This window comes from Cavia porcellus, unplaced genomic scaffold, assembly GCF_034190915.1.
Source record: "Cavia porcellus strain 051 isolate PalLab524CR breed Dunkin Hartley unplaced genomic scaffold, mCavPor4.1 scaffold_1, whole genome shotgun sequence".
NCBI lineage: Eukaryota > Metazoa > Chordata > Mammalia > Rodentia > Caviidae > Cavia > Cavia porcellus.
Window position 1 is genome coordinate 58,831,112 of NW_026947484.1, and position 24,891 is coordinate 58,856,002.

The 24,891-nt window shown below is 52.1% G+C and overlaps 1 protein-coding gene across 1 annotated transcript; it reads right to left on the reverse strand.

The window, feature by feature from the left end:
• Window positions 1–724: 724 nt before the first annotated feature.
• Leo1 (LEO1 homolog, Paf1/RNA polymerase II complex component) lies at window positions 725–16,465 on the reverse strand. The gene is made up of 12 exons (XM_003471877.5): window positions 16,301–16,465; window positions 10,999–11,730; window positions 9,832–9,936; window positions 8,610–8,704; window positions 8,148–8,293; window positions 7,080–7,164; window positions 5,456–5,550; window positions 4,912–5,046; window positions 3,897–4,032; window positions 3,617–3,803; window positions 2,266–2,363; window positions 725–952 (listed from the first exon to the last, which is right to left on the reverse strand). Exons 1-12 carry the CDS (start codon window positions 16,356–16,358, stop codon window positions 848–850), a joined length of 1,977 nt encoding a protein of 658 aa, XP_003471925.1. The 5' UTR covers window positions 16,359–16,465; the 3' UTR covers window positions 725–847.
• Window positions 16,466–24,891: the final 8,426 nt, after the last annotated feature.

Here is a 24,891-nt window from a genome sequence, read left to right on the forward strand (position 1 = left end):
GGGCCAGGCCACCCCACGGCTGCTATGAGGGTGCTCATGGCCTGGCCACCCCAGTACCACCCGGAGTCACGGTACTTTCCAGAAGGTCCCCTGGACCTGTTCCTCCTGGGTCCCAGCGGTTCACATAGGTGGCAGGTGGGCTGCAGGCTATTAGCCCTCCCACAACCACCCAAGCCCATGGGTGATGTTGCCAACGCCCCAGCCTGTCCTGCAGGTCCCCAACCAGCTCTGTGCAAACAGAGCCCCCAGAATGGCATGGGGCTTCCTGACTGCACCAGGCCACCTGTGCGGAGAACCCACACTGCTGCCCCACCCAGCACAGCCCAGTGTGTCCCCGCCAGGCAGTACTTTCCATAGGAAAATTGAAGCCGCAGAGGTGACTTAACTAGGGTCACCAGCCCTGGCCACAAACCCCTCCATCAGAGGCAGTGCTGACACTGCTGGTCTCAGACCCTGCTCTGCACTGTGGTGAGACTCAGCCCCAATCCTTGTCTACCCTGAACCCCAGGAGACCATGTGGGCACCAGGTCCCTGTCGTAGCTGGTGAGGCTCTATGGGCTGCGCTGGCCTTGTCCTATGACTGTTCTCACAAGCGGGAGGAGGGGCACAGAGAGGGTCGTGGAACGCCGCCACGCCGCCAGTTGCCACCAGGGCGGGGGGATCCTGAGGCCACAGCGAGTCCCCTCTGTGTAGGGTGACACAAGCAGCTTCTTTAGACATGGAATGGCTTTCAAGGATTTTTTATCACAAAATTACATAAATGCAAATTAATTCATTTCAATCAAAATAGCTCATGTTTACATATTTATAAGACACTGTACAGTCCATAGCAAGGCCCACGTCCGCTTCAGTCATCCTCCTCCTCCTCCTCGTCGCTGATCACGTACTTCTTGTGCTTCTTACTGGCCTTGTCATCATCTTCTGCCTTCCGCTTGCCTGACGGCTCGCCTTCCTGCACGGGTGATGTCACACACTACAGTCACCCCGAAATGCAGACACCTGCTGGTACCGCCCACAGGACTGACCCATGCCACAGACCACAGTCAGAACATCCCTCTCTCCACAAACCCCGTGCTCTTGGTCACAACACAGAGAAATAAGCACCCAGCACCCCAGCACCTGCCAAGTTCAGGGCAGTTTTCACATCCAGTGCCGCTGGCTTTCCAGAAACAGCCTCCCCACTGCATGCTCTGCACTCTGCCCCCTCCCCAGTGTCCCCTCTCCACAGTGCCGTTTTTGCCAAGCTCAGAACCACCTCCAGAGCACAGGCTGAGGAACAGGCAGACCCTGGTGACCTCACTGGGTCCAGGGAGGCACAAGGGACACTCCTTGGGGAAAGTGACTGGCCCTGGTTCCCGTGCTGTACTTGGGCAATGACAGTGACCACATAGCGTGCTTACCACCTGCATGGGCCCTGGGTACCCCACAGTTTAGGAAGGCAAGGGGGGCCCAGTCATGGAGAGTGGAGGGGACGGGGTGGCACAGGCCATCCTGCTGGAGGAGTCGCCTCCTGCCACCCCACTGCTCTCCTCCTGCCCCAGAGAGCGCCGCCTGGTCTCCCGCTCCCCTGTCCTAGCTTGGGAGCCAGTGCGGCAGGCAGGAGCTTTCGCCTGGTGGCCGACTTAAGTCTCACTGGAGAAGGCAGACAGCATTTTGTGTTCTGCTGCCACCACCTGTCATGGTGTCACCCACTCTCCTGGGGTTACCATGCCAGCAGTTGTGCTTGGCCTTGGACCAAGGAGGACAGCATGCGCCAGCTCACCCAGGGCCACAGGCATGGAACACTGTGCCAAACACACTGCAGGCTCTCTGGGTGGGTACGCAGAGTCCCCAAAGTCCCCCATGCCTCAGTGGCACACCCAGGCTGCTGGCTCAGGAGGAGCTCATAGGAAACAGAGAGGAACCTAAAGTGGGAGGTGTCACCCAGTGGACCTGGCACCCTGGGCCAGGCAGGGGGACAGAGCACCGGGAGAGTGAGGTGAGGGCTGGCCAAGCAGCAGAGGCCATGGCACAGGTGGCTGCTGGTCAGGCAGTCCCACACCCAGAGGCCACCCCTCGAGGCCCCAGGTCTCAACCAAGCAGAAAAGAAAACCTCAGGGGAAACCAAGGTGAGCAGAGCCTGGCACATCACCATATCCTTCCCCAGCCTCTGTCTGCAGTGGAGTAAACACCGCCCAGCCAGGGCCGTCCCCAGCGTGCCACCAAGTGGTCAGCTAAAACGAGTCCTGCCCAACTGCAGGCCCTGTCACACTCCTGCCTGCTCACCTCGTCACTGTTGAGCTTCTTGGCCTTGAGCAGCCTCTGCGCCTTGTCCTCCTCCGAGCCCTCGTCACTGTCGGAGGAGTAGATCCTGGCGCGCTCCTCTGGAAGCAAAGCAGGGCTGAGCTGCTGGCATGGCGCCATCTGGGGGACGCGAACGGCAGTGTCCCCACCACCCAGCACCAACTTCATGGGCACCTGGCCCAGATCCCCGGGTCCATCACAGCACCCTTAGCACGCTGTGCTTTTTTGGTGCAGGAACCAAACTCATGACCTTGCACTTGGCAAGCCGTGCAGTGCCACTAAGCCACACCTGGCCCACCCTGGTGCTTCTTGTGGCAGTCACACAGCCGTCTTTCTCTGTGAGAAGTTGGTGCTGACCCAGAATAAAGTTTGTACTATGGTCCCCAAATAACGGACAGACATGTAAGAGACACAGGGCGGCAGATCAAACACAGTAACAGGACTAGAGCGAGCAACACGTTTGCAGGACACTCAGAGGCCAGCTGGTGTCACACTGCACCTCCTCGAGCCACCAAGGAGGTGGGTGAGCCCAGGACCTGGTTCCCTGATACCCGGTGAGTCCAGCGAGGGGGCAGTGACCCGAGGCAGCTGCTGCTTTCTGTGCAGTGCCCTGGCCCCAGGCCCTGATCGATGGTGGCCATGGTCCCATGCCAGGCAGGCGTATAGCAGAGGGCATGGACCCTGGGAGACACGGAAGACTTGGGGTACCTGGGGTCTAAGGACCAAAGCCCACAGGGCTCTCACTCTCTGAACATCTGTAGGCAAGGTACCAAACTCCCAAACCTCGAGCTTCAGCAGTGATATCTGGGCAGCTGTGTATGGCCAAGGAGGCTACAGGTTTGTATCTGGCCTGGGGCCGTAAGGTCCAGGGAGCTCCCACCTCAAAATTCAAAATCAGGCCGGATGGAGCTCAGCAGGGTAAGCGCCTGCCTGACAAGGTCATGAGTTTGATCCCAGATACCAAAAAAATAAAAATTGAAAAGGCCTCAGGGTGCACCTCAGTGTGACGGCCCCAGATTCTCGATCCCCTGCCCTAAAAAAAAGAGCAAAGTCACAAAGGGCAGATAGATGGCAGCACTGTGTAGCCAGGCAGGACACAAACCAGCTCCCCGAGGAGAGACAGACTGATGGCTCAGGTGACGGACGGAAGGGGCAACATGAGGAACCATGTTCTTGCAGTAACTCAGCTCTGTGGCTTCCGGTCAGTGCCGAGGCCTAGGTGAGACGGCACCGATCTGACCAGCAAAACATGGCCACAAGAGCACAAGCGAGAGAGGGGCCGGCAGGGTGGCAGCCCCATCCCCACCCCAGCAGCCCGGGCCCCACTACTCACCACGGATGCCGCCCTTGTAGCGGTTCTTGATGGCAGCCAGGCTGATGGACTCCTCGCCCTCCTCCTCCTCATCGTAGCGGTCTGGTTCCAGGTAGCTGGCGCTCAGCCCGCGCTGGTGCTGCTTCTCCCGCAGGCGGCGCTGCTGTGACTCTCGGCGGATGGAGGCTCGTAGGCGCTCTTCCTCCTTCTGCAAGGTGGTGGTGTCCCCAGGCGTCACACATCACGGGTGGGAACCCATCAGGGGCCTTGGGGAGCAGCAGGGGAAGGAGGGTGCCTGTACCTTGATCATCTCTGTGCGCTGGCACTCGGGGTCGCGGCCAGCCATCGGCAGGATCCTGATCTTCTGCGTCTTCGAGCACCGGTCGGCAAGCGACAGCGTCATCTTCCTGTGTGTGGCGCTGTCTGTGGAGTGAGGTCTGAGGAAAGAGCAAGGTGTACCGGTGCTGAGCTTTGCACACAGGTCCCGGGCGGGGAAGCCGACAGGGGCGGGGTGAGCTCTGTGCTGCGGCCCGACAAGGGGAGGGCACTGGGCCGTGGCGCTGGCAGCTTTTGTGCTTTTTTTTTTTTTTTTTTTTGTCTTTTTGAGACAAGGTTTCTATGCAGTTCAGGCTGGCCTTGAACTCACTTTGTAGCCCAGGCTGGTCTCAAACTCGCAATGATCCTCCTACCTCAGCCTCGCAAGTGCTGGGATTACAGGTGTGAGCCACCACGCCCAGCTATGCTTTTTTTTTTTTAAAGCAAGGCAGATTTTCAAGCATTTTTCCTTTTCTAAAATACAGGAGACCAGCTGTTCTGTGACTACATGGCACTGTACAGAAGCAAAGCCACGGAAAGGAAAGCTGGAGAGGCCAGCAGGCAGGACAGTGAGCGTCCTCTACGACCTGGGGCCACTGCCACACAGTGCTAAGCACGCAACACCGGCCCAGGCAAGCCACCCCCACATGGTGGCTTGATGGATACTGTCATTTCCCTTCAACTCCAAGAAAAGATACAGCAATTGTTTCTGCCCTGCAGGGGATGGCAGACGGTCTGGGGACAGTCCTGCAGGGACAAGGGACCACTGGACGGCAACTCCAGCCTCGCCCCTGCAGCACCTACCACCCCGCATCCATTCTATTAGGAAGGGACACACGGACCATTCAGTGTCCACAAGGGGCAGCTGAGAGGACCTGTGGGATGCACTGACCCACACACTGGCTCACAGCCCGATCACCTGACTACCTGGCTAACAGCCTGGCCCCCGAGACGGGCAGGGCCCCCTGACAGGCACCACAGGGCATAGGGGACGCAGTTACCTGAAGGTCAGCTTTGTCTTGAAGACAGCCTGGCCCTGCAGGCCAGTACCCTGCCTGATGAAGAGGTGGTTGTGGTCGCCCTGCAGCGGGGCCTTGTACACATCGAAGACCTCATTGCCCAAGTGCAGGGACATGCTGGCGACAGTGAGGACAGAAGCACACATTAGCCAAGGCCACTGCAGCCTCCAACCCCAGCTCGGTGCCCGGCCGCTTCCTCTCCTCAGCCACAGAAGGAGGGCAATGGAGATGAGCTGCCGGCTAAGGGACACCGCCTCTGCCACATGCAAGGGGACTCGGGGCGTGGGCAGTTTAACTTCCAGGCTTCCGGGCTGTGCCGGGGTGGCCATGCCCCAGCATGCTCTGCGTGTCCTCATCGCTCCTGGGAGCACGGGATAACCACGGGAACTCACTTCTGTCCCCCTACTCAGGATCGGTCCCAGGCCCAGCTATTGGGGCAGTGTGGCAGGAAGACTATGGCCTGGGAATTCGGGGCTTGCCTCTGGGAGCCAGGGAGGTGGCCCCAACAAGCTCCCGTCCAGCTCACCTGCCATCTGACCACTTGACGATCCTCGCGTTGCTCTCCTTGGTCTCGGTCCCATCCTCGTCACGGCGGGTCCGCCACCGGATGGTGTTTTCCACCTGGTTAGACACCCACTCCTGAGAGGGCTGCAGCCTGCCTCACCAGGGTTCTTGAGAGGCACAAGCGGGTGGCCGACTGCAGCCTCTCGCTTAAACACCAGGCAATGCTACACACAGTGGAGGGTTTCTAGGCTCCCAGAACCAAACCTCTGCACCAGCTGGACCTCACTGCCACCTGCTTCAGGCTGGATGTTCGGATGCAGCAGAAGCCATGGCCACAGTGGACCACGATGGAGCCCCAGCTCAGAACCTCAAACCCTCCCTACTCAGGGGCAGCACTCGGGGCTCCCTTGCCGGGAAGGCCCAGGCAACACTGCAGGGCATCAGAGCGCGGCCTGGAAATCGGGAGCCTGACTGTCCGGAGGGGACATGGCCAAGGGCACCCGAGCCCGAGGGCTCCTGGGAGGACCAGACCAGGCGCTGCATGCAGCTCCTCAACGGCATCCTGAAAACCTGCACAGTCACCCCAGATTCTGTGCTGTCTCTCAGCACAGAACTGAGAGACAGACAGACAGACACGCGGACTGGCTGCCAGACTGACTTCCCTAGCATGATGCCCATAGACAGCAAGCACTGGAGAACAGAGTGTCTGCGAGAATCCCCAGCCTGCGTGAATCCACGGTGCTCAGCCTGGTCTCCTGTCTGTGCTTGATGCCCCTTGTTTCTGGACACAGCTCAGCTCCGTGTGCCTTCAGTGTGCACCCTCCTGGGGCAACCATGGCCCTGTGCCACAGCTCACAGGGACAGCTAAGAGGGCACAGGGTGAGCGGCCACGCAGCTGTGTTAGGGGCTCATGATAAATTCTCCTCAGCAAGGGCGCAGGGGAAGGTGGCCCTAAATACCTACTACCTAAGTACGATACTTCTTTTCTCTTTTTTTTTCTTTTGAGACAGGGTCTCACTATACAGTTCAGGTTGGCCTTGAGCTCACTTTGAAAGCCAGGCTGCCTATGAACTCTCGGGAATCCTCCTGCCTTGGCCTCCCTAGTGCTGAGATGACAAGGCTTTGCCATCACAGCCAGCTGTACATCTTACACTAAAGTAGTCACCATTTTTAAAAAGCATCAAAGAAAATTATCAGCAAGAAAAATATAAGCTGGATGTGGTGGCACACACCTGTGATTCTAGCACTTGGGAGGCTGAGGCAGGTGGGTCATAGCAAGTTCAAGACCAGCCTGGGCTACAAAGTGAGCTCAAGGCCAGCCTGAACTGCATAGTGAGACCCTGCCTCAAAAGACCCCCCCCCCAAAAATTATGCAACTGACATTTTTTATGGAGAAAATATCAGATAATTGACATTTCATAAAGAGAAGTGACATTTCTATAGGTTCCCATTTCTAATCTGTCTTGTGCACTCCACCATGCTTAAGCAGGTCAAATTAAGCTCTCAACTTCGAAAGTTCTCAACAGGCAGACAATTCGTCTCAGCAACTGAACAGAAAACAAAACATTCTCACACTCTTGGGCTGCAAACTGGCACCCCAGGCTCTGCGCTGTAAGGGAAGGGCATGGCACGGCACGGCACAGTACCTTTAATTTTAACCTGGTTCTGCCTTCTTCGTCCAGCATCTCCTCATCTTCAAATTCATCTTCATAATACTGGGGATCGAAAGGTCTACAAATTGTTTTAAAGTAAACGATTATCACTGATTGCATAACAACACGCTCACGGCCACACCACTGATCAAAAGGCTAAGACACCATGATGCCAGTGTCGTCACACTCAGCTCCAACACGTGTTCGAGTTGCTGCAGCTTCTCAGGATGTGCTGTTCACACAGAGGCTAAGTATCCCAGACACTCCACATTCCTATGACAGTCTTCCCGGCAACAGGAAGCTTTGAGCTGCCCGCGGCAACACTTCAATCACACGCGACCCCTGGTGGCACGGTTTACCTGGGCGGGGCCCGGGCCTGTGCCACGGTGGACACCGCGGTTTCTCCAGCCGGTTCATCCCTTTCAGGATCAAGTGTGGTTTCTCCTCGTGGTGTTGGGGGTGGAGCCCAGGGCCTTCAAGAGCTGCTGCCCCAGCTGCTTTTCAATGGTATGCTTTTGAGAGAGTCTCACTAATTCCCTAAGTTGCTCAAACTCAAGTTCCTCCTGCCTCGCTTCCCAGAGGGCTGGGATTACAGGTGTGGCCACCACAGCTAGCCAATTTCAGCTTTTTTAGGGCTACACTAGTTAAAAAGTCTCTTAAAGAGCCGGTGTGGTGTTACAAACCTGTAATTCCAGTCACCCGGGCTGAGGCTCTCAAATCTGAGATCCACACAGACAACACAGTGGAACTATCACATAGGTTAGAAAGGGCTGGGATGTGGCTGAGTAGTACAGCACCTGCCTAGGCCACTTCCCAGCACCTTAAGCAGAAGTCTGAAAGGCAGACTGGGGAGCTCTGTTGACTCCTGACACTGTACCCTACCATTAGAAGACAGCCACATGAAACGTCTCCTTTACATAGGGCCGCTCTTTTTCTACACAGAATGTGCTTGTGCTTTCAGGGTTATACCACGAACTTTCCATCTTTGTCTTTAGTCACTCAGCTCTACAAAGCAAGAAAAACCCAGCTTCTCCCCGACCCCCTGAAGCCCTGGCTGCCCACCTGGGCTCCACGCTGAGGAAGTTGGGCAGCTTGACAAAGTACAGGTCATTGCCCAGGTCCGTGTTGACTTTGGGGATCTCCACCTCTATCCTGGTCTCAGGAATGGGCTCTTCCTCCTGCTGGTCCGCAGCCAGCCCATTTTCATCCTAGAGAGAGAACCTTGGGTTTCAGCCCTGAGGCCACTTCCAACTAGCCTCTCCTGAGTGAGTCCAGCTGCACCTGGCCAACGGGGAAGCAGGCTCGGGGCACAGGAGTCACCTCGCTGACACTCACTACAGACATGGCGCCCAGCCCATAGGCTGCCCCGGCAGGAGCTGCTTCTCCCCGGAGCCAGGAGCCTCCTCCAGGACACAGAAGCTCATCTGGCCGATTCCTCTCCTACCACAGTCACCTGCCCGCATCCTCCACCTGGGGAGACCCCTTCAGGGACAGCGCCAGGGCCCAGCCCCAAGAGGCACTCACCATCGGCTGCCCTGGGGTAGGTGGCTTGTCCTCCCCATCACTGCCTGAAGAGATGTCGTCTGCGCCTCCAAATAGGTCCATGGCACCGCTGCCATCTTCCCCGGGAGGAAAACGCCCAGCGTTAACAGCAGAAAGCTTCTTCCCCCAGCACCAGGGCTCTGAGCACAACTGGCCTGGCTCTCGGAGCCCACCAAGGGCCCAGAGGTACAGCACCCAGCTCACTCCAGGCCTGTGTGGCCCATCGGTGAGGGCCCAGCCCGAAGCAACCACGTGACCTAAGTAAACCAGCAGAGCACAGAGAGCCAGGAGGGGCTAGGAGGAGACTGCCTGCAACACGATGAAAAGGCACAGTCACGGGTGAAAACATGGTGTGGGCTGAGACCGAGAGTGAGTCATGGAGACCGAGGTCACATAGAGATGGCCGGAGGGACAACTGGGGTGCTCAGAGCTGATGAAGTGACAGCAACAAAGCCACCACCCTCCGTGCCCAGGCACCTTCCTGGCTGACTCCCCACCACCAGTTGGTGGAGCCACGAGCCATTACCATGCCGACATCTTCACTACAGCCCTCTGTGCCCTCTATGCCATTGTGCACAGTGGCCGGGGACTCTCCTGGCACTGGGACAAAGAGCCGGGGACAAACTCTTTAGCTAACCCAAGGCGTGCACAATCTTTCTTTTTTTGAGACAGGGTCTCACTGTGCAGTTCAGGCTGGCCCTGCACTATGTAGCCCAGGCTGGCCTCGAATGAACTCACAATCACACTGATTCTCCTGCCTCAGCCTCCCAAGTGCTAGGATGACAGATGTGCACCACCACACCCAGCTGGAATCCATTTCTTCTTTGTTTTTGTGGGGGCTACCAGGAATTGAACTCAAGACCTCATGCTTGGCAGGTAGGCCTTGTACCACTGAGCTAAATCCCTGGCCCTGGAATCCATTTCTTTCTTTCTTTTTTTTTTTTTTTGGTACTGGGGATGGAACTCATGACCTTGCACCTGCCAGGCAGGCACTTAAGCCATGGAGCTAAATCCCCAGCCCTGAAATCCATTTCTTAATCTGACATTCAGCAAGGCACTGTGAGCTACAGAACAGACTTCCGCCTTGCCCCAAGGCTCGGCTCCTGCAGGCTGTGCTCTGCCTACCAAGGAAGCTATGCCCCGTCCACCTGGGCAGAGAGCGCACCTCAGCTTGGGCACGGGTAGCAGTGGAGATGGCAGGTACCTTTGGGGAGCTCAGCATCGCTATCCGCCTCAGAGTCGGACGCAATCGCGTTCTTGCGTTTCATCCGTAAGACTTCATCTTCACTGTCGCTGCCTCTGGCAGATTCTAGGGAGCAGAGCTGGAAGTTATGCGTGATCACAACTGCGTCACAAACAAACCAACCACACACGGAGACCAAAGCAAGAAAGGGCTGCGGCACAGGCGCTGACTCAGCGAGAGCCAGACCCTCAGTCTGCAGGGCAGGCCTGAATCGGGGACTCTCCTCCTGGGGGCAGTGGGGCTGTGGCAGGTCAACAGCCACCCAGCATGCTCGTGTCTCCGGAGGTCACACACTCTGGGCAGCCCCAACTGTTTGGCCCCCGCTGTAGACTAGGTACCAGGAAAACACAGCAATTTGGCAAGGAGGAGACAGAGGACTGCAATTCAATCAGACGCCTTCACTCAGTCTTCCCGGTGCCTGATCACCTCGGGATGCAGGCACAACACGGACACAGTGCCCACACTCAGGTTCCCCAGGGAACCTGGAGCTGTGTCTCCCTCCAGGAAGGGCTGCTTTCCTGAGCAGCATGCTGTGCCTTCTAGCAGCTGTGTACATGGAACCAACTCAGGTCCTCACCGAGCCCCTCTAGTATCATGCTGCCGACTGGAACTGTTCTTTCCCTGCTTCCCTCTGATCTGCACCACTTGACAACAGGAAAGGGGTGTGGTGGTTTAGATCTACACTAGGCGGCAGAGCCCGGTGGGAAGAGTGGTCCTGGAAGTGGCCAGGAAGGGTCAGTCTTTCTGTCTAGCTCCTTTGCCCTGTGCCTTCCCGCCTGCCAGGCCAGCGCGGCTCTCCTCAGCCACACCCTCACCACGCTCTGCTGCTCTACAGCCAGCTTGCACGGACTGAACCCTGCACCGTGAGCTGCAGTGAACTTCACCCCTGCGGCTGCAGCGCTGAGAACCTGTCATCGAGGAGGAAGCGACTGAGTCGAGCTGAACCTGACAGCGGCCAGTGAGCGGGTGGAAAGGGCACAGATGGTGCGATGGAGGGAAGACAAAGGAAGGGAGGGAAGGCCACCAGATGGACAGCCGCCGCCTGTCCCTAGTCGCCTGTCCCAAGCAAGCCAGCTGTCCCGAGCAAGCTGGCTGTCCTGAGCCGCCTGTCCCCAGCCCACGGCCTACCTGACTTGCGCTCCTGTTCCTCCTCGTCGTCCGAGGCCAGCGGCCGCTCGTCCTCAGAGTTCTGCGCTTTGTCCTCATCGGACCCCTGTGGCCGCTCGTCGTCTGAGTGCTGCTTCTCGTCCTCGTTGTCGGACGCCGCGGGCTGCTCGTCCTCGGAGTTGGCCTTCTCCTCCTCAGATAGCGGCGGCCGCTCGTTGTCAGACAGCGCGGGCCGCTCCTCGTCGTCCGAGTTCTGCTCCTTCTCGTCGTCGTCCGAGTTGGCCAGCTTGTCCTCGTCAGAGGCCTGTGCCTGCTCCTCGTCGTCCGAGTTCTGCAGCTTCTCGTCATCGGACTGGTCGCTCTTGTCCTCTCCGCCCCACCTGTCGTCGTCGGACGCCGCCTTGTCTGAGCCGTCGGCCTCCGAGCGGTGGCTCCCAGCCTCAGACCTGCGGCCATCGTCCTCATCCTCGGGCTGCGCTTCCGAGCCGCTGTGCTGCTCCACATCGGAGCCATCATTGTCCTCATGCTCAGAGTGCTCCGAGGCCTCCGACCTGTTGTCCGAGCGCTCCGAGGGGTTCTCACTGCCGCTGTGGCGCGACGCCCCCTCATCCTCACTATCCTCGCCGAACAGCTCCTTGTTATTTGGCTGCCCCGAGTCGCCCGCGTCTTCCTGGTCGGTATCGCTTCCCGAGGCGTTGCTACCGGACTGCGCATTCTCCTGATCAGAGTCTGACTCGGATCTGGAATCGGAATCTGCGAGTCACAGGGCAGTGAGTCAGGGCAGCTCAAGAGGGGCCCCCAACACTGGGGCACGGATTGGGGACCGGGAAGAAAACAGGACTCCTGGAATCCCGGGCCCTGCCACCCCACTGCCAGCCCAGAGCGGCCTGGAGGACACAGCGCCACCCAGAGGCTCCTGCCTGGGACTTGAAGCCCAGCCCCTGTCATTCCAGGGCCAGGCTGCCCAGGCTGAAAAGGCCCTGAGTGCACTCCTGAAGCAGGGAGGACAGAGCTGTCTGTTGGCAGCCTGGCTGCTGCTGAAAGTGTTCCCAGCACGCACATCACCCATCTGTCTCAACTGTGGGAGGCTGTGAAGAAATCTCAGTCTCATCATCAAGTCACGGAAAAGAAACTTGGTGGCCACAATGCAGATTATAGACTTCATGAAATTCGTTCAGAAGTCACTCAACAAACAGCTACTGCCACAAACAGCACAGGAGGTGAAAGAATGTGATTTCTTAACTTGTTACATTATAATGTTCAAAATACTCAGTTGTCAGTCAAAATTAGAAAAGATTCTGCCAGGTAAGGTCACATATGCCCGTAACCCCAACCCTGGGAAGGTTGAGGTAGGAGGATCACAAGTTCAAGCCCAACCTGGGCAACTTGGTGTGAGCCTGTCCCAAGATAAAAACGGAATTGAGACTAGCTCAGTGCAAAGGCCTGGGATTCAACCTCCAGTACCAGGAAAAGAAAGGGAAGAAAAAAGAAAAGCGGAAAAGGAAACAAAGAAAGAACGAACTAAAATCAGTAACCTAATCTTTTATCTTAAAGGCTCAGGAAAAAAACTAAACCCAAATATAAGCAGCAAACAGAAAACTGATAATAATTAGAGCAGAGATCAATGAAATAAAGCATTCAGAAACAACGAGGGGAATCAATGAAATCACAGAAAACGCGGTTTCCACGCAGTTTGGAAACAAACTCACGGAGGAGAAGCACAAGCTGAAAACTCAAAGCCCTGAGGTCAGGAGTGGGGACAGATGTCAGCTGACTTCACAGAAACCAGGAGGACCAGGAGCACAGACCCAGGACAGCACTGCCGCCAGAGCCCTCACAGGGACTGCAAACTCTGAACAGGTGAAACTGAAATTCTAACAGATCTAAAACAAAAGAGTTTGGATCCAGTCAGTACTGGGGAAGTTTCCAACAAAGAAAACTCAGGCCTAGACAGTTTCCCTGCCAAACCCTATAAAAAGCTTAAAGAAAAATTAGCACCTCCAGACTCAAATTCTGCCCAAAAACCTGAAGTGGAAGAAACATTTACTTCCTAGCTCATTTTATGAGGCCAGCATAATTCTCACAGCAAGACCAAACCAAAACATCCTTAAAATAAAAACAAAAACAACCAAAAAAACCCCTACAGACCATGATATCTATCATGAATACAGATGCAAAACTCAGAGTAGCCAGGTGTTGTTGTGCACCTCTGTAATCTCAATACTTGGGAGGCTGAGGCAGGAGGATCTCTGGGAGTTCAAGGCCAATCTGAACTACACAGAAGGACACTATGTCAAAAAATAATAACATCTGGATGTGGTGGAGTATGCCTGTAATCCCAGCACTTGAGAGGCTGAGGCAAAAGGACTGGCACAAGTTCGAGGCCAGCCTGGGCAATATAGTGAGTTCAAGGCCAGTCTGCACTACATAGTAAGACCCTGTCTCAAAAAAACAAAAAACAACAACAGTAACGATAATCAGGAAAGCACATCCAACAGCATAGTCAAAGGATATACATCAGGACCAGGTGAGATTTATCCTAGGAATGTAGGGTGGCTCAAGATCTAAACACCAAACTGAAATACTCTATCAAGAATTAAAAAGGGCTGGGGATTTTAGCCCAGCGGCATAAGCACCTGCCTCGCAAGCGTGCAGTCGTGAGTTCAATCCCCCAGTACCAAAAAAAAAAAAAAAAAAAAAAAAAAAAAGAAGAAGAAGAAGAAGAAGAATAAAAGGGCCAGGAATTTAGTTCAGTGATGTAAGCGCTGCCTGGCAGGCGTGAGGTCAAGAAGAAGAAGAAGAAGAATAAAAGGGCCAGGAATTTAGTTCAGTGATGTAAGCGCTGCCTGGCAGGCGTGAGGTCATCAGTTCAATCCCTGGTACAAAACAGAAGAGGAAGAAGAGGAAGAAGAGGAAGAGGAGGAGGAAGAGGAAGAAGAAGCCACAGGACCATTTTAAATGATGCAGAATAATGCTGTTTCATGATAAAGCCACTTGACAAACTAGGAATACAAGGCAACTTCCACACCAAGGTAAGGAGCACCCCTGAGCCAGGTGTGGCAGCTTTCCGCCAAGGCAAGAGGGCCTCACACTTGAGGCTGGCCTAGGTAACTAAGCAGGTGCTGTCTCTAAACAAACAAAAGGGCTGCGGATGCGGACCTACGGCAGAACATTTGCCCAGCATTTGTAAGGTCCTGGGTTCAATCCCCAGCACCATAGAGGAAAAAGGGCAGCTACCAAAACCCCACAGCTGACATCATGATAATGATGAACCCAGAAATGCTTTCTTTTAAATAAGGACCAATCATGCTATGGAAAGCGCTAGCCAGGGCAATTACGCCCGTAAGACACATACATGGAATCTGGGGAAAGTAAAGCTGTCACATATTCATAGACAACATGCTCTGTCCTGGAGAAAACCTTGAAGCATCCAAACTACAGCTAATACATCAAGCATGGTTGCAGGATAAAAAAAATCCGCATACAAAATTCAGTTTGTAAACATTAGGAATACACCATCCAAAGTGAAATTAAAGATACAATTCCACCTGCAGTAGTATCAAAAACACTAAAACACTTCGCAATAAATGTAACTTAAGAAGCGCAGCATTTATTCCAGGAAAACTACTAAACAATGTTGAAAGAATAAAAAATCTGGATTTACTATTATCTTGTTTTGAAGTCCGGTGCTGCATTCATTGTTTTGTTTTTATTGATTCTATTCTGCTCTGTTCTGTTCTCTTTGATGTTATTGTGTCTGAAGGTATGGGCAGCTTTTTTTTAAGACAACAAGAGGCATTATGGTGGCCATTGTTGATTTCCTATTACCTTGTTTTGAAATCCTGTGTCACTTACACTGTTTTGTTTTGATTGGCTTTATTCTGTTTTATTTTGCTTGGTTTTATTCTCTTTAAAATAAAAACTTATAAAATAAATAAGTAAATAGAAGATCTGGCTCATTTATAAAAGCAGCACACTGGATCTAGTAGGGACTGTCTTCTGTTTTCTACAATTCTCAGGGTCCAGGAGATAAAAACGCCAGGCATAATCCTGTCACATCCATGCCACCCTCAGGAACAGCAGCAACCTGCAAGTGCAGCAGGACCAACTTGGGAGCAAACCCTAGAGTCTATTTAACTAGCAGTGAGATGGAAGAAAGCTGCAAGAGGTTTACAAGGAGCTTTTCAAAAACAAAAACGAGACCTAGAAAACCAAGCATTTCCATGCATCACTTCCCCATCGTTAGGCTTGCAATAAGGATGCACTAAATCCTTGTACCCATCCAAGTGTTTACATTAGGTATCAGCGTAATTAGTTTATCCCCAGCACCTAAAAAGGGAGCGGAAGCGGAACGTTTCTCTGGATCACCTTTCTCCTGGCCATCGCCCAGCAGGACCCACATCCAAGAGTGCAGGTGGGTCTCTGTACCTCCTCTACGCCTTTTTTCACTGTGCCCGGGAAATCATGAATAAGATGAACTGGGGGAAATGCAGGAGATAAAGAACGAAAAACCACAACAACACACTTAGATAAGGAAAAAATGGATAGAGACAACTGCTTTGAGCTTAGAGGGTTGTAAGAGTTCTGAGCTTGGTGCAAAACTTCAAAGAACCCCTCTTTGTATTTTAAACTTAGACATCCACAGTGCCAGTGCAGGACACGTCCATCCACCATAAATACGCATTCACCATGAACACCAATCCATCCCTCCACCCATGCATCTATCTACCACAAACACCCATCCACCCCTCCACCTATGGACCTATCTATCCACCATGAATATCCATCCATCACTGTACTCACCATGAACACCCATCCATCTCTCCACCCATCCATCTATCTACTACGAATATCCATCCACCATGAACATCCAGTCAGCCGTTCTGAGCATCTATTCGGCCTACCACTGAACATCTATGCACTCATCCATCCACCAAACCGTACACGCATCTCTCCACCCCTGCACCCACCATGAACATCCCGCCAACCACTATCCATCCCTCCACCCACCCTAACCTCCGTCCACCCCTCTACACCTGCACCCATCGCGAACATAATTCTTCCACCCTCCACCCCCCCCCGTGAACATCTGTCCGTCCGTCCAAGCCACGACAGCCCTCCGCTGCTCCTCCTTAAGCCGAGACCCGCACATTTCCCGCACCGCCACGCCAGCTACCCCGCTCCCCCGATCTCCCGCTGACGGCGCCCGTGGCCATTGCACGTCCCCGGGCACCGCGAATCCCGCACCCGGCCCGCGAAAAAGGGGGCGCGGCCGGGCCCACACACTCCGCAGGGCGCTCCTCGGCCGGAGCCCGGGCCCCACCTTTGCGCTCCGCATCGCTGTCCGCGTCGCTGCCGAAGAGATCCTCCATGTCGGCCATCGCACCGCACCGCGGCACCTCCGCCGCCCGGCAGCCGCGTCGCGTTTCTCGGTTCGGTGGGGACAGGACGCGACAGCGTCGCAAAGCCCCACGGACCGGACTACTTTCCGGCCGAGATCGACTTCCGGTTCCGCGTCAGGGAGCCCCGCCCCTTGCCGGCGTCTCCTCTTCCGCCGCGCTCTGTCTGCGGCGGAGCGCCTGAGTTCGGTTGCGGGTCGCTTCCTACCTGGACTTTGTCTGGGTGTCCGGACGTTGTCTGGGTGTCTACGTGGATGGCCGTTATTGATAATTTCCCGCATTCGTAATCAAAGCAAAGCCCGTTTGTTTTGGTCTTGAGTGTAGAGTCCATTGTGGCCGGGGATACAGCTCAGTGGCACAGGGTCTGCCTGGCAAGTGTGAGGTCTTGAGTTCGAGTCCCGGTACAAAAATAAAAAGAGTGCCATGTGGTCCAGGCTGGCCTGCAACTCGCGATCCTCCTGCCTCAGAGTCCCTATGACAGGTGTTTGCCACCACTCTGTGCAGATTTTATTTTTTATCATTAAAAATACTATTTCCAGCTGAAGATTTAGCTCCAATGGCATAAATGCCTGCTTGGCAAGTGCAAGGTCATGAGTTCGATCCCTGGTACAAAAAAAAAAAATACTATTTTCGTTTTTGCAGCTAGTTGATAGAGACTGTAATGTATGGTTGGAACATCCTTACAGTGGAGCAGACAATGATGGTACGATGGAACAGACCAGAGAACCAGCGGAAGAGGTGGTTGGAGTGAACGCCACTCGCACAGGTTGTTTTTTCAGTTTTGTTGTTAGTTGGTTATTCTATGTATTTTGATACTCTAGAGTACTGCGAAAAATATTCTCCAAAGAATATACAGTGTATTTTTCTTGTTTCATTTTAAAAACATCTCGCTGGCTACACTCACTGCACACCACAGACTTCCATTCCCTTTCCATCCCCTCCCCTCAAATGCTAATTTACTTTAAAAATAGTTTAACACATAGCTTTCTTTAGTTTAATGTTTTAGTTTTCAAGACAGGGTCTTGCTAGGTCTTGCCTGGCCTTGAGCTCACCAGATCTGGGGTGACTGAGGGTGACCTGGGGGGTGGCCCACCAAGGACCAGTCCCACCCTGTGGCCTGTTCCATAGGCCTATCCCCCCAGTTTGAGAGAGAGGTTTTAAGTCCCCAGTTTGATCAGATGGAGAGATCGGGGGGGGGGGGGGGTGCAGGTCCTCATTAAGGAACCGTCACAGAGACAGCAGAGGACAGGATATATCACACACATTGTGATGAAGGACAGGCACAAAATGTGAGTGCTTTAGTGCCCATCTATGTCTGGTGTATGGGCATTTTATTTTATTTATTTATTTATTTATTTATTTTCTTTTTCTTTTTCTATTGGTACCAGGGATCGAACTCACGACTGTCTGCTTGCAAGGCAGGCGCTTATGCCGCTGAGCTAAATCCCCAGCCCCTGGGCATTTTATTTTAAAAGGACATTTTTGAATAAATAGTACATAAAAAATTTGTAATTGACACATTAAAAGTTAAGCAAACAGAAACCAAGACAATTATTAACTCCACAAAAAACTAAATAACTATCTGCCATTTTTGTGACTCCACTGCTCATAAGAGATGACACCTATAATAGCTTGTTCGAGGCAATTTTTGTTTTGTTTTGTTTTTAAGACAGTGTTGCTATATAGCCTAGGCTGACCTTGAACTCATGGCAACCCTCTTGCTTCAGCTTTCCCAGTGCTGAGACTACAGGCATGTGCCATCACCTATGGCTCATGGCACTGTTTTAAGCACTTTTTTATGAGCAGGGCCACAGTCTTTGCCCACAACCCTGGAGCCATGTGTTTCATAGTTTAGATTCTCTGGATTTCAGGAAGGTGTACAGAGCCTGGACTTTTGCTTACTATACCCAATGGGGACTGAGCAGTCACCTGTAATTAGAGTATAATTTCTATGGTAAAATGTATGAAACTCTAAAACGAAGAGGATAAGGAAAACCTTTAAATAGCTTTAAGGCCATTCAGGTCAGTGTGAACCACTGAATGGGTTAGGAAAAACTGGTTTCTGAGCTTTTTGGACCTGAGCTTGTAGATGAGGATTGTGGCGCACAGTGAACATTGACCCTATGAATGGGTCCTGCTGCACTCCAGCGTCACAGAGGCCCCACCTGTCACACCACTGGCCAGACCTGCTTGTTGGGCCACGGAGATACTTTGCATATTACCAGGAAGGGATGGTTGGCTTTGCAGACGTCACAAACACACACCCATCACTTTAGTGAGGTGCAGCTGCTGCCTGACCTGCTCCGGGAGAGCCAGGTCCTTTGTGCCAGGGAATAAAGACTCAGGCCAGACCCAGGCAGCCGAGGAGGAGCCCAGGAGTTCACTGTAGTGCAGATACAGAGGCTCATGGGAGTTCTGAGGTCCAGGCAACTGGGTGATCATAATGCTTATCCATGCTTTTTAGAGGTTCATTCAGAATTTCCCACTTGTCTCTAAAGGAGAAATTTACTAGGTAGTTTTTTGGGAGGCTTTTAAAAATTGTTTTGGGGTGTGTGTGTGTATGTGTGTGTGTGTTTGAGACAGGGTCTCACTCTGTAATCCCGGCAAACCTTGAGCTCATAAAGATCCTCCTGCCTTAGGCACCCGAGAGGTGAGATCGCAGCTGTGCCACAGCCTAGCTTTTGTTTCCATTTTGTCGGGCCATTCCAAAGCTATCATTAAAGTCTAAATGTGCTGGCAAGGTGGTGCATACCTGGAATCCCAGAAGACTTAAGCAGAGCGATGGGAAATTTGAGGCCAGCCTAGGCTCACAGAGTTCAAGGCCAGGCCAACCTGGACTATGTAACAAGATCCAATCTCAAAACCAAAGACACAAAGGGATTTCCTTTCTATCCCCTCCCCTCAAATGTTAATTTACTTTAAAAATAGGTTAACAAATAGCTTTCTTTAGTTTAGTTGTTAGTTTTTCAAGACAGGGTCTTGCTATGTTGTTCAGCCTGGCCTTGAACTCACCCCATCTGGAGTGTTTGGGAGTGACCTGAGGAGTCTGTGTGTGTGTGTGTGTGTGTGTGTGTGTGTGTGTGCGCGCGCGCGCGCAAAACAGCTGTGTTGGACGACCTCTGGAAGTTTTCAGAGAGCCCAGCAAAAAAAGACAGTAAGCCTCCCATAATTAAATTTAAGCTGTTTTCCAAACCAGTAGCAAATGCTTTCACGCCCTAACTTAACTCGCATTGCGAGGCTTGGCACGGCCACAAGCACCAGGGAAGCGCGTGCAGGGGGCCCCAACTGCCAGGAAAGGCTCCGGGCGGTTCCTACGCAAGCCGCGTCTGCAAACGCGCTCCTTGCCAGCGCGGGCTGCGAGCCGCTTCCAGGACCGGGTAGGACCGGCTGGGGCGGCGGCTGCGGTCACCCGAGTTGTCCTCAGATGACCGCGCGCCAAGACGCGGAGTTCAGGAGGCAGGGCGGGGCCTCGCCAGCCAGGGGCGGAGCTTCCCTGGGACAGGGGCGGGACCTCCGGGAAGGGCAGGAGCCAGGCCCGGGGTGCGGAGCTACGGGCACTGAACGCGGGCACAACGGGGGCGAGAGGGCAGGAAGGGGCGGCACGTCAGAGACGCGGCAAAGAGAGATGGAGGCGACTGAACGCTCAACTAGGAAGCAGCAGCGAGGCGGGGACACTGCAGCGAGGGGACGGCACCCGTGGCGGAGCTCGGGCATGCGGAGCCACAACGCTTGCGCGAAGCTGCGGTTCAGTGGGGGCGGGGCCAGCAGCTGCAGAGGCCGCTGGAGGCCGGCAGGGGCACCGCGCCTTCGCGGGTCTCGGTAGGGAGACTATGTGAGCGCTGAGGGGCTGAGCCACGCTGCCTCCTTGTCCTTTACTAGCACAAGAAGGCAGTGTTCGTCCACTGTTTCTGTTCCCAGCTAGAATCAGCAAGGTTCTAGGAGTGCCACTTGGTTAGATGCTTGCCGTGTGTGTGTGTGTGTGTGTGTGTGTGTGTGTGTGTGTGTGTGTAGTTCTGGGTTCTATCACCGGCATTGGAAAAATTTTTAAGTTTTTACCACAGGGTCTCACATATGATCTGGACTGGCCTTGAACTGGAGGTCCTCCTGCCTCAGCCTCCCAAGTGCTGGGGTTACTGGTGCGTGCCACCATGCCCAGCAAATAAAACAGTATTTTTAAGGCTAGCAAACCCAAAGGAACTGTTTTTCAGCTGTAAGCACTCTTAATTTTTATGTACCTATAAGTTACATTTTTTTATTGTTTTAAGAATCAGGATCTCACGATTTACCCCAGGCTAGCCCTAAACTGTGGGGCTTAACTGAGCCTCCTGCTTCAATCTACTCAGTAGCTAGAACTAGAAGTGTGCAGTCCTATTGCCTGATTGGAAAAAAAATTTTGGGGCTAGGGGTTTAGCTCAGCGGCATAAGCACCTGCCTTGCAAGCAGGCGGTCGTGAGTTCGATCCCCGGTACTGATAAAAATGAAAAAGACAAAAAGAAAAAAAAAATTTTTTTTTTTGTCTTTTTGAAACAGGGTTTCACTGTGCAGTTTAGGCTGGTCTTAAGCTCACTGTATAGCCCAGGCTGGTCTTGAGCTTGCAACTGAAGGGCTCTGCCAGCCTGAGGCTTGGTATCTCTAACATGGCATCCACACAATTTGGCACTGGGTCCTGAAAAACTGCAGCATATCTCTCCAAAAGTAACTTCTGCATTCTTCTTCTAGTTCCAAAAATAAACCTCCCACTCCCTTTTCACACATTTGCCAAACCCTTCCTAATCCCAAGACTCCATAATAACTACCCAAGCACACTCTACCCCCAGCCCAACTCCATAAAGGCTATTCCCCAACTATCCCCTTTTTTGAGGGTCCTTGCAGTCTTCAGTAACCCTCCAGTGCTCGCAATAAAGGCTGTTTTTAATCTCTGCCTCTCTCTCTCTTTGTCTCTCAACTGCATCAAAAAAAAAAAAACTTAACAGCAATGATCCTCCTGCCTCAGTCTACCAAGTGCTGAGATTACAGGTGTGTGCCCACACCCAGTTCTAGAAGATACATATTTTTAAGGATATATTTAAATAGAGTGCTACCTTTTTTTGGGAAATAATTGTTAGTTTTCTTTAGCTCCATAAATAGTAAGTTTCTGTGAAGTGCCCACTGGCCAGGTGCTGTGGCACAGATCTATAATCTCAGCTACTTAGGAGGTGGAGGCAAAAGGATCTCAAGTTTGAGGCCGACCTGGACAAATTATAGTCACAAGACCCTGTATCAAAAAAATTTTTTAAAGGTCAAAATGGGTGGAGATGTAACTTAATAGGAGAACCCCCAATTCAATCCGGCACCAAAAATTGAATATGCTGAAAAGATTTCACTAGAGATTTTATTCCTTTACTGCATTTTATCTCCTTGCTCATCAAGGAAGCGAAGGCAGGTAAACTCCTTCCCTTGGGTGGTTGCTGTTTTTAGGCAGATGACACGTGAGGAAGTCCCTCTCTGAAACGTGCCAGCATCCGTGTGCATACTTTTTGCCTGTTTATCGCAGAATCAAAAGCAGAATGGGGGCAGGGCAGAGTCCTGGGCCTAAAATGCCAACCCAGAGGTGCCTAAAAGGACAGCAGCCTGCGGGAGGACTGAGGCTGGAGTCTGGCCTCGCTAACTTATGAGGCACTAGAAATAGTTTTCTCTAGTTAGTGCCAAAACACGTGTGAATCCTAAATGTTGACTGGGAGCTGACGATGAAACTCAGAATATTCTGAAACTATCCTTCTTTTTGACTCTGTAATTGCATATCAAAGAATTTGTCTTAGGAAAATAAGAGAGCACCATGAAGGTTACAGGGGTGTTCAGTATACTGTTATTTATATTAATGAAAAATATTAGAAATGCTTGTTAGAGAATTAAGTAACATCAGGCATTCATAAACTACAACGATCTCTGATGATTTTACTATTTTATTTATTTTAACTTTGTTTTGAGACAGGATCTCATTGTGTAGTCCAGGCTCATCTTGAACTCATGGCAATCTTCCTGCCTCAGTCTCCCAAGTGTTGGGATTACAGGTGTGCACCACTATGCCCACCTAGTGTCTAATCATTTAAATCAGATTTTTAAAGGCATTTTCATATATTAGTGATGAGCATACAAAAAAGGATTTGAAAGGATTTTTTTTTTCCAGTATTGGGGATTAAACCCAGGGCCTTTGCACTAAGCTACATCCTCAGCTCTTTTGGTTTTTTGGTTTTTGTTTTTATTTTTTAGATTTTTCAATTTTGAGACGATCACACTAAGTTGATAAGTTGTTCAGGCTGACTTTGAACTTGAGGTTCTGCTTCGGCCTCCCAGAGTGCTAGGATTATAGGCCTGGCTTGAAAGCACAAACTGTAAATGCACGTAGTCTGCAATTCAGTACTTGTAGATCTAGAAATTTATCTTGAGCAAATCATTAGGCAGATATGTAAATCTGCAGACAAAATGTTCACTGGCAGCTTTGTTTTTCATAGCCAGAAATTAGACCCAGGCCAGACATGCATCAATGGAGAATTGTGCCAGCACCAGCTTTTGCAGTCAGCAGCGGGCCATGAGCGGCAATCAGAGGGGATCAGGCTGGGCTGGGAATGCAGCTCTGTCAGGGCCTTGTCAGGGACGCAGGCCGAGGGTCAGGTGGACCAGCGTGCATTGCAGAGCAAGCGTTTTGCAGGGCTCAGCCTCCAGGACCAGTTATGAAAGTGGAGACTATGTTTGTGTAAGCAAATGTTTAACCGCGTAGAAAGCGCCTAGCAGGACATGGATGGTGATGTGCTCAGCAAGTTTAGAGTCAGTTCTCCAGAGAAAACCCGGCCCTGCCGAGGTGTTTGCCAATCCCGCCATGGGAACGTGGGAACTCTCCCGAGGGCCTATTTCAGGCTCTCTGCCAAAAACCTCGAGTCTTCCGCCAGGGGAGGCCACGCATGCGGACTGCAGTGCAGTGAGGGAAACACTCCTGCGCCTTCTGCTCACTCTCCTGCTAAAGTGGGGTCCTGGATTTCATGTTTGCCTTTTTTGCAATGAAGTTGTACTACTGTTTTAATCCACAAAAAGAATAAAAGTGCTAATTGGAAAAATAAGCTTCTAAAACTGTTTAAAGACATGAGAAGGTGCTTATGACACGTTGTTAAATAAAAATACTATGTTGTGGGCTGGGGGTGCAGCTCAGTGGTAGAACACTTGCTAGTGAGAGCTAGGACCTGGGTTTGACCCCCCAGCACTGGGGTTTAAAAAAAAAAAAGCATCTTGAATGATACCCAGGGTCTCATTCTGCAGGTCAGGCCGGCCTTGAACTCACTGGGTAGCCCAGGCTGGCTTCGAACTCACAACAGTTGTCTGCCTCAGCCTCCCAGGAACTGGGATTATAAGTAAACACCACCACTCCTGGCCCAATTTCATTATTTAAAAGTATATATATATATACATACAGAGGCAAATATCTGAAAGGAAATAGATGAAACAGTAGTTACAGCTGAATGACAGACTTCTGGGTGGTTTTTGGTTTTTGTTTCTCCTGTCATATGACACCTTCATAATCAGAAGAAATCATGACACAGAAAATACTGCCTTGTCTCTGCGCTGACCTCTTAGGTAGCAATTTTGTCCCTTTTGGGCTGCTGTTACTATAGTGAAAGCGTACAAGTATCTGTGGACAAAGGGAATTGTTTTTCTGTTTTCCTATCTCTAAAAGGTAATGAGAGGAATTCATTTTCATTTTTACTTATGTAGCCTAATAGCTTGAAATGATACAAGTCAGTCCTTGCCTGATGGGGTGACACACGCCTATAATTCTAGTACTCAGTGAGGATGAGTCAGGAGGATTTCGAGTTTAAAGCCAGTCTGGGCACTTAGTGGCTTGTTTCAAAAAAAAGAAGGAAAAAAAAAGGCCCTGACTTGATCAGCTGCCACCACAGTCCCTACGCTAAGTTTTTATTTTTATTTTTTTCTGGTGTGGGCATCAAACCCCGGGCTCCATGCATGCCAGGCAGGTGCCTCCCTCTAAGCAATGCGCTTTGGCACCCGCCTCTATTTCTGGCCTGGGTTACTGCAGCGACTTCACGCTCTGTCCTCACCTCTGCCATCAGTATGACCCACACTGTAATTAGAAAGAATTTGTGAGATGCCCGTGCAGGGTACCAAGAGATTAATCACCTTAAAATGTGCCCTTCCTCTTCATTCTGCTGAGAGGCCTCAAATGGCAAGTTGCCTGCGAGCGTCTACAGTGAGCTCAAGCTTCTCTAACAATTGCAGGAACACCTTACCGCCTGGACAGAAAAACCCATGGGGACATATTTCAAATTGTTAGCGAAGCTTTTCTCTGCAAACAGCGGGATTAGCGGGGATTTTGTGCTGCAAGCTTTGTGTTTCTGAAATGTTTTAACAAAACCTGAGATTACTTTTGTAGTGCAGAAAGTTATAAAAGCAAGGAAGGAGTTTTTTTTGTCAAGTCGCCACTGACTGGAAGGCGAATTTGCAGCCTCTTTCATTTTGCCCAAAATCT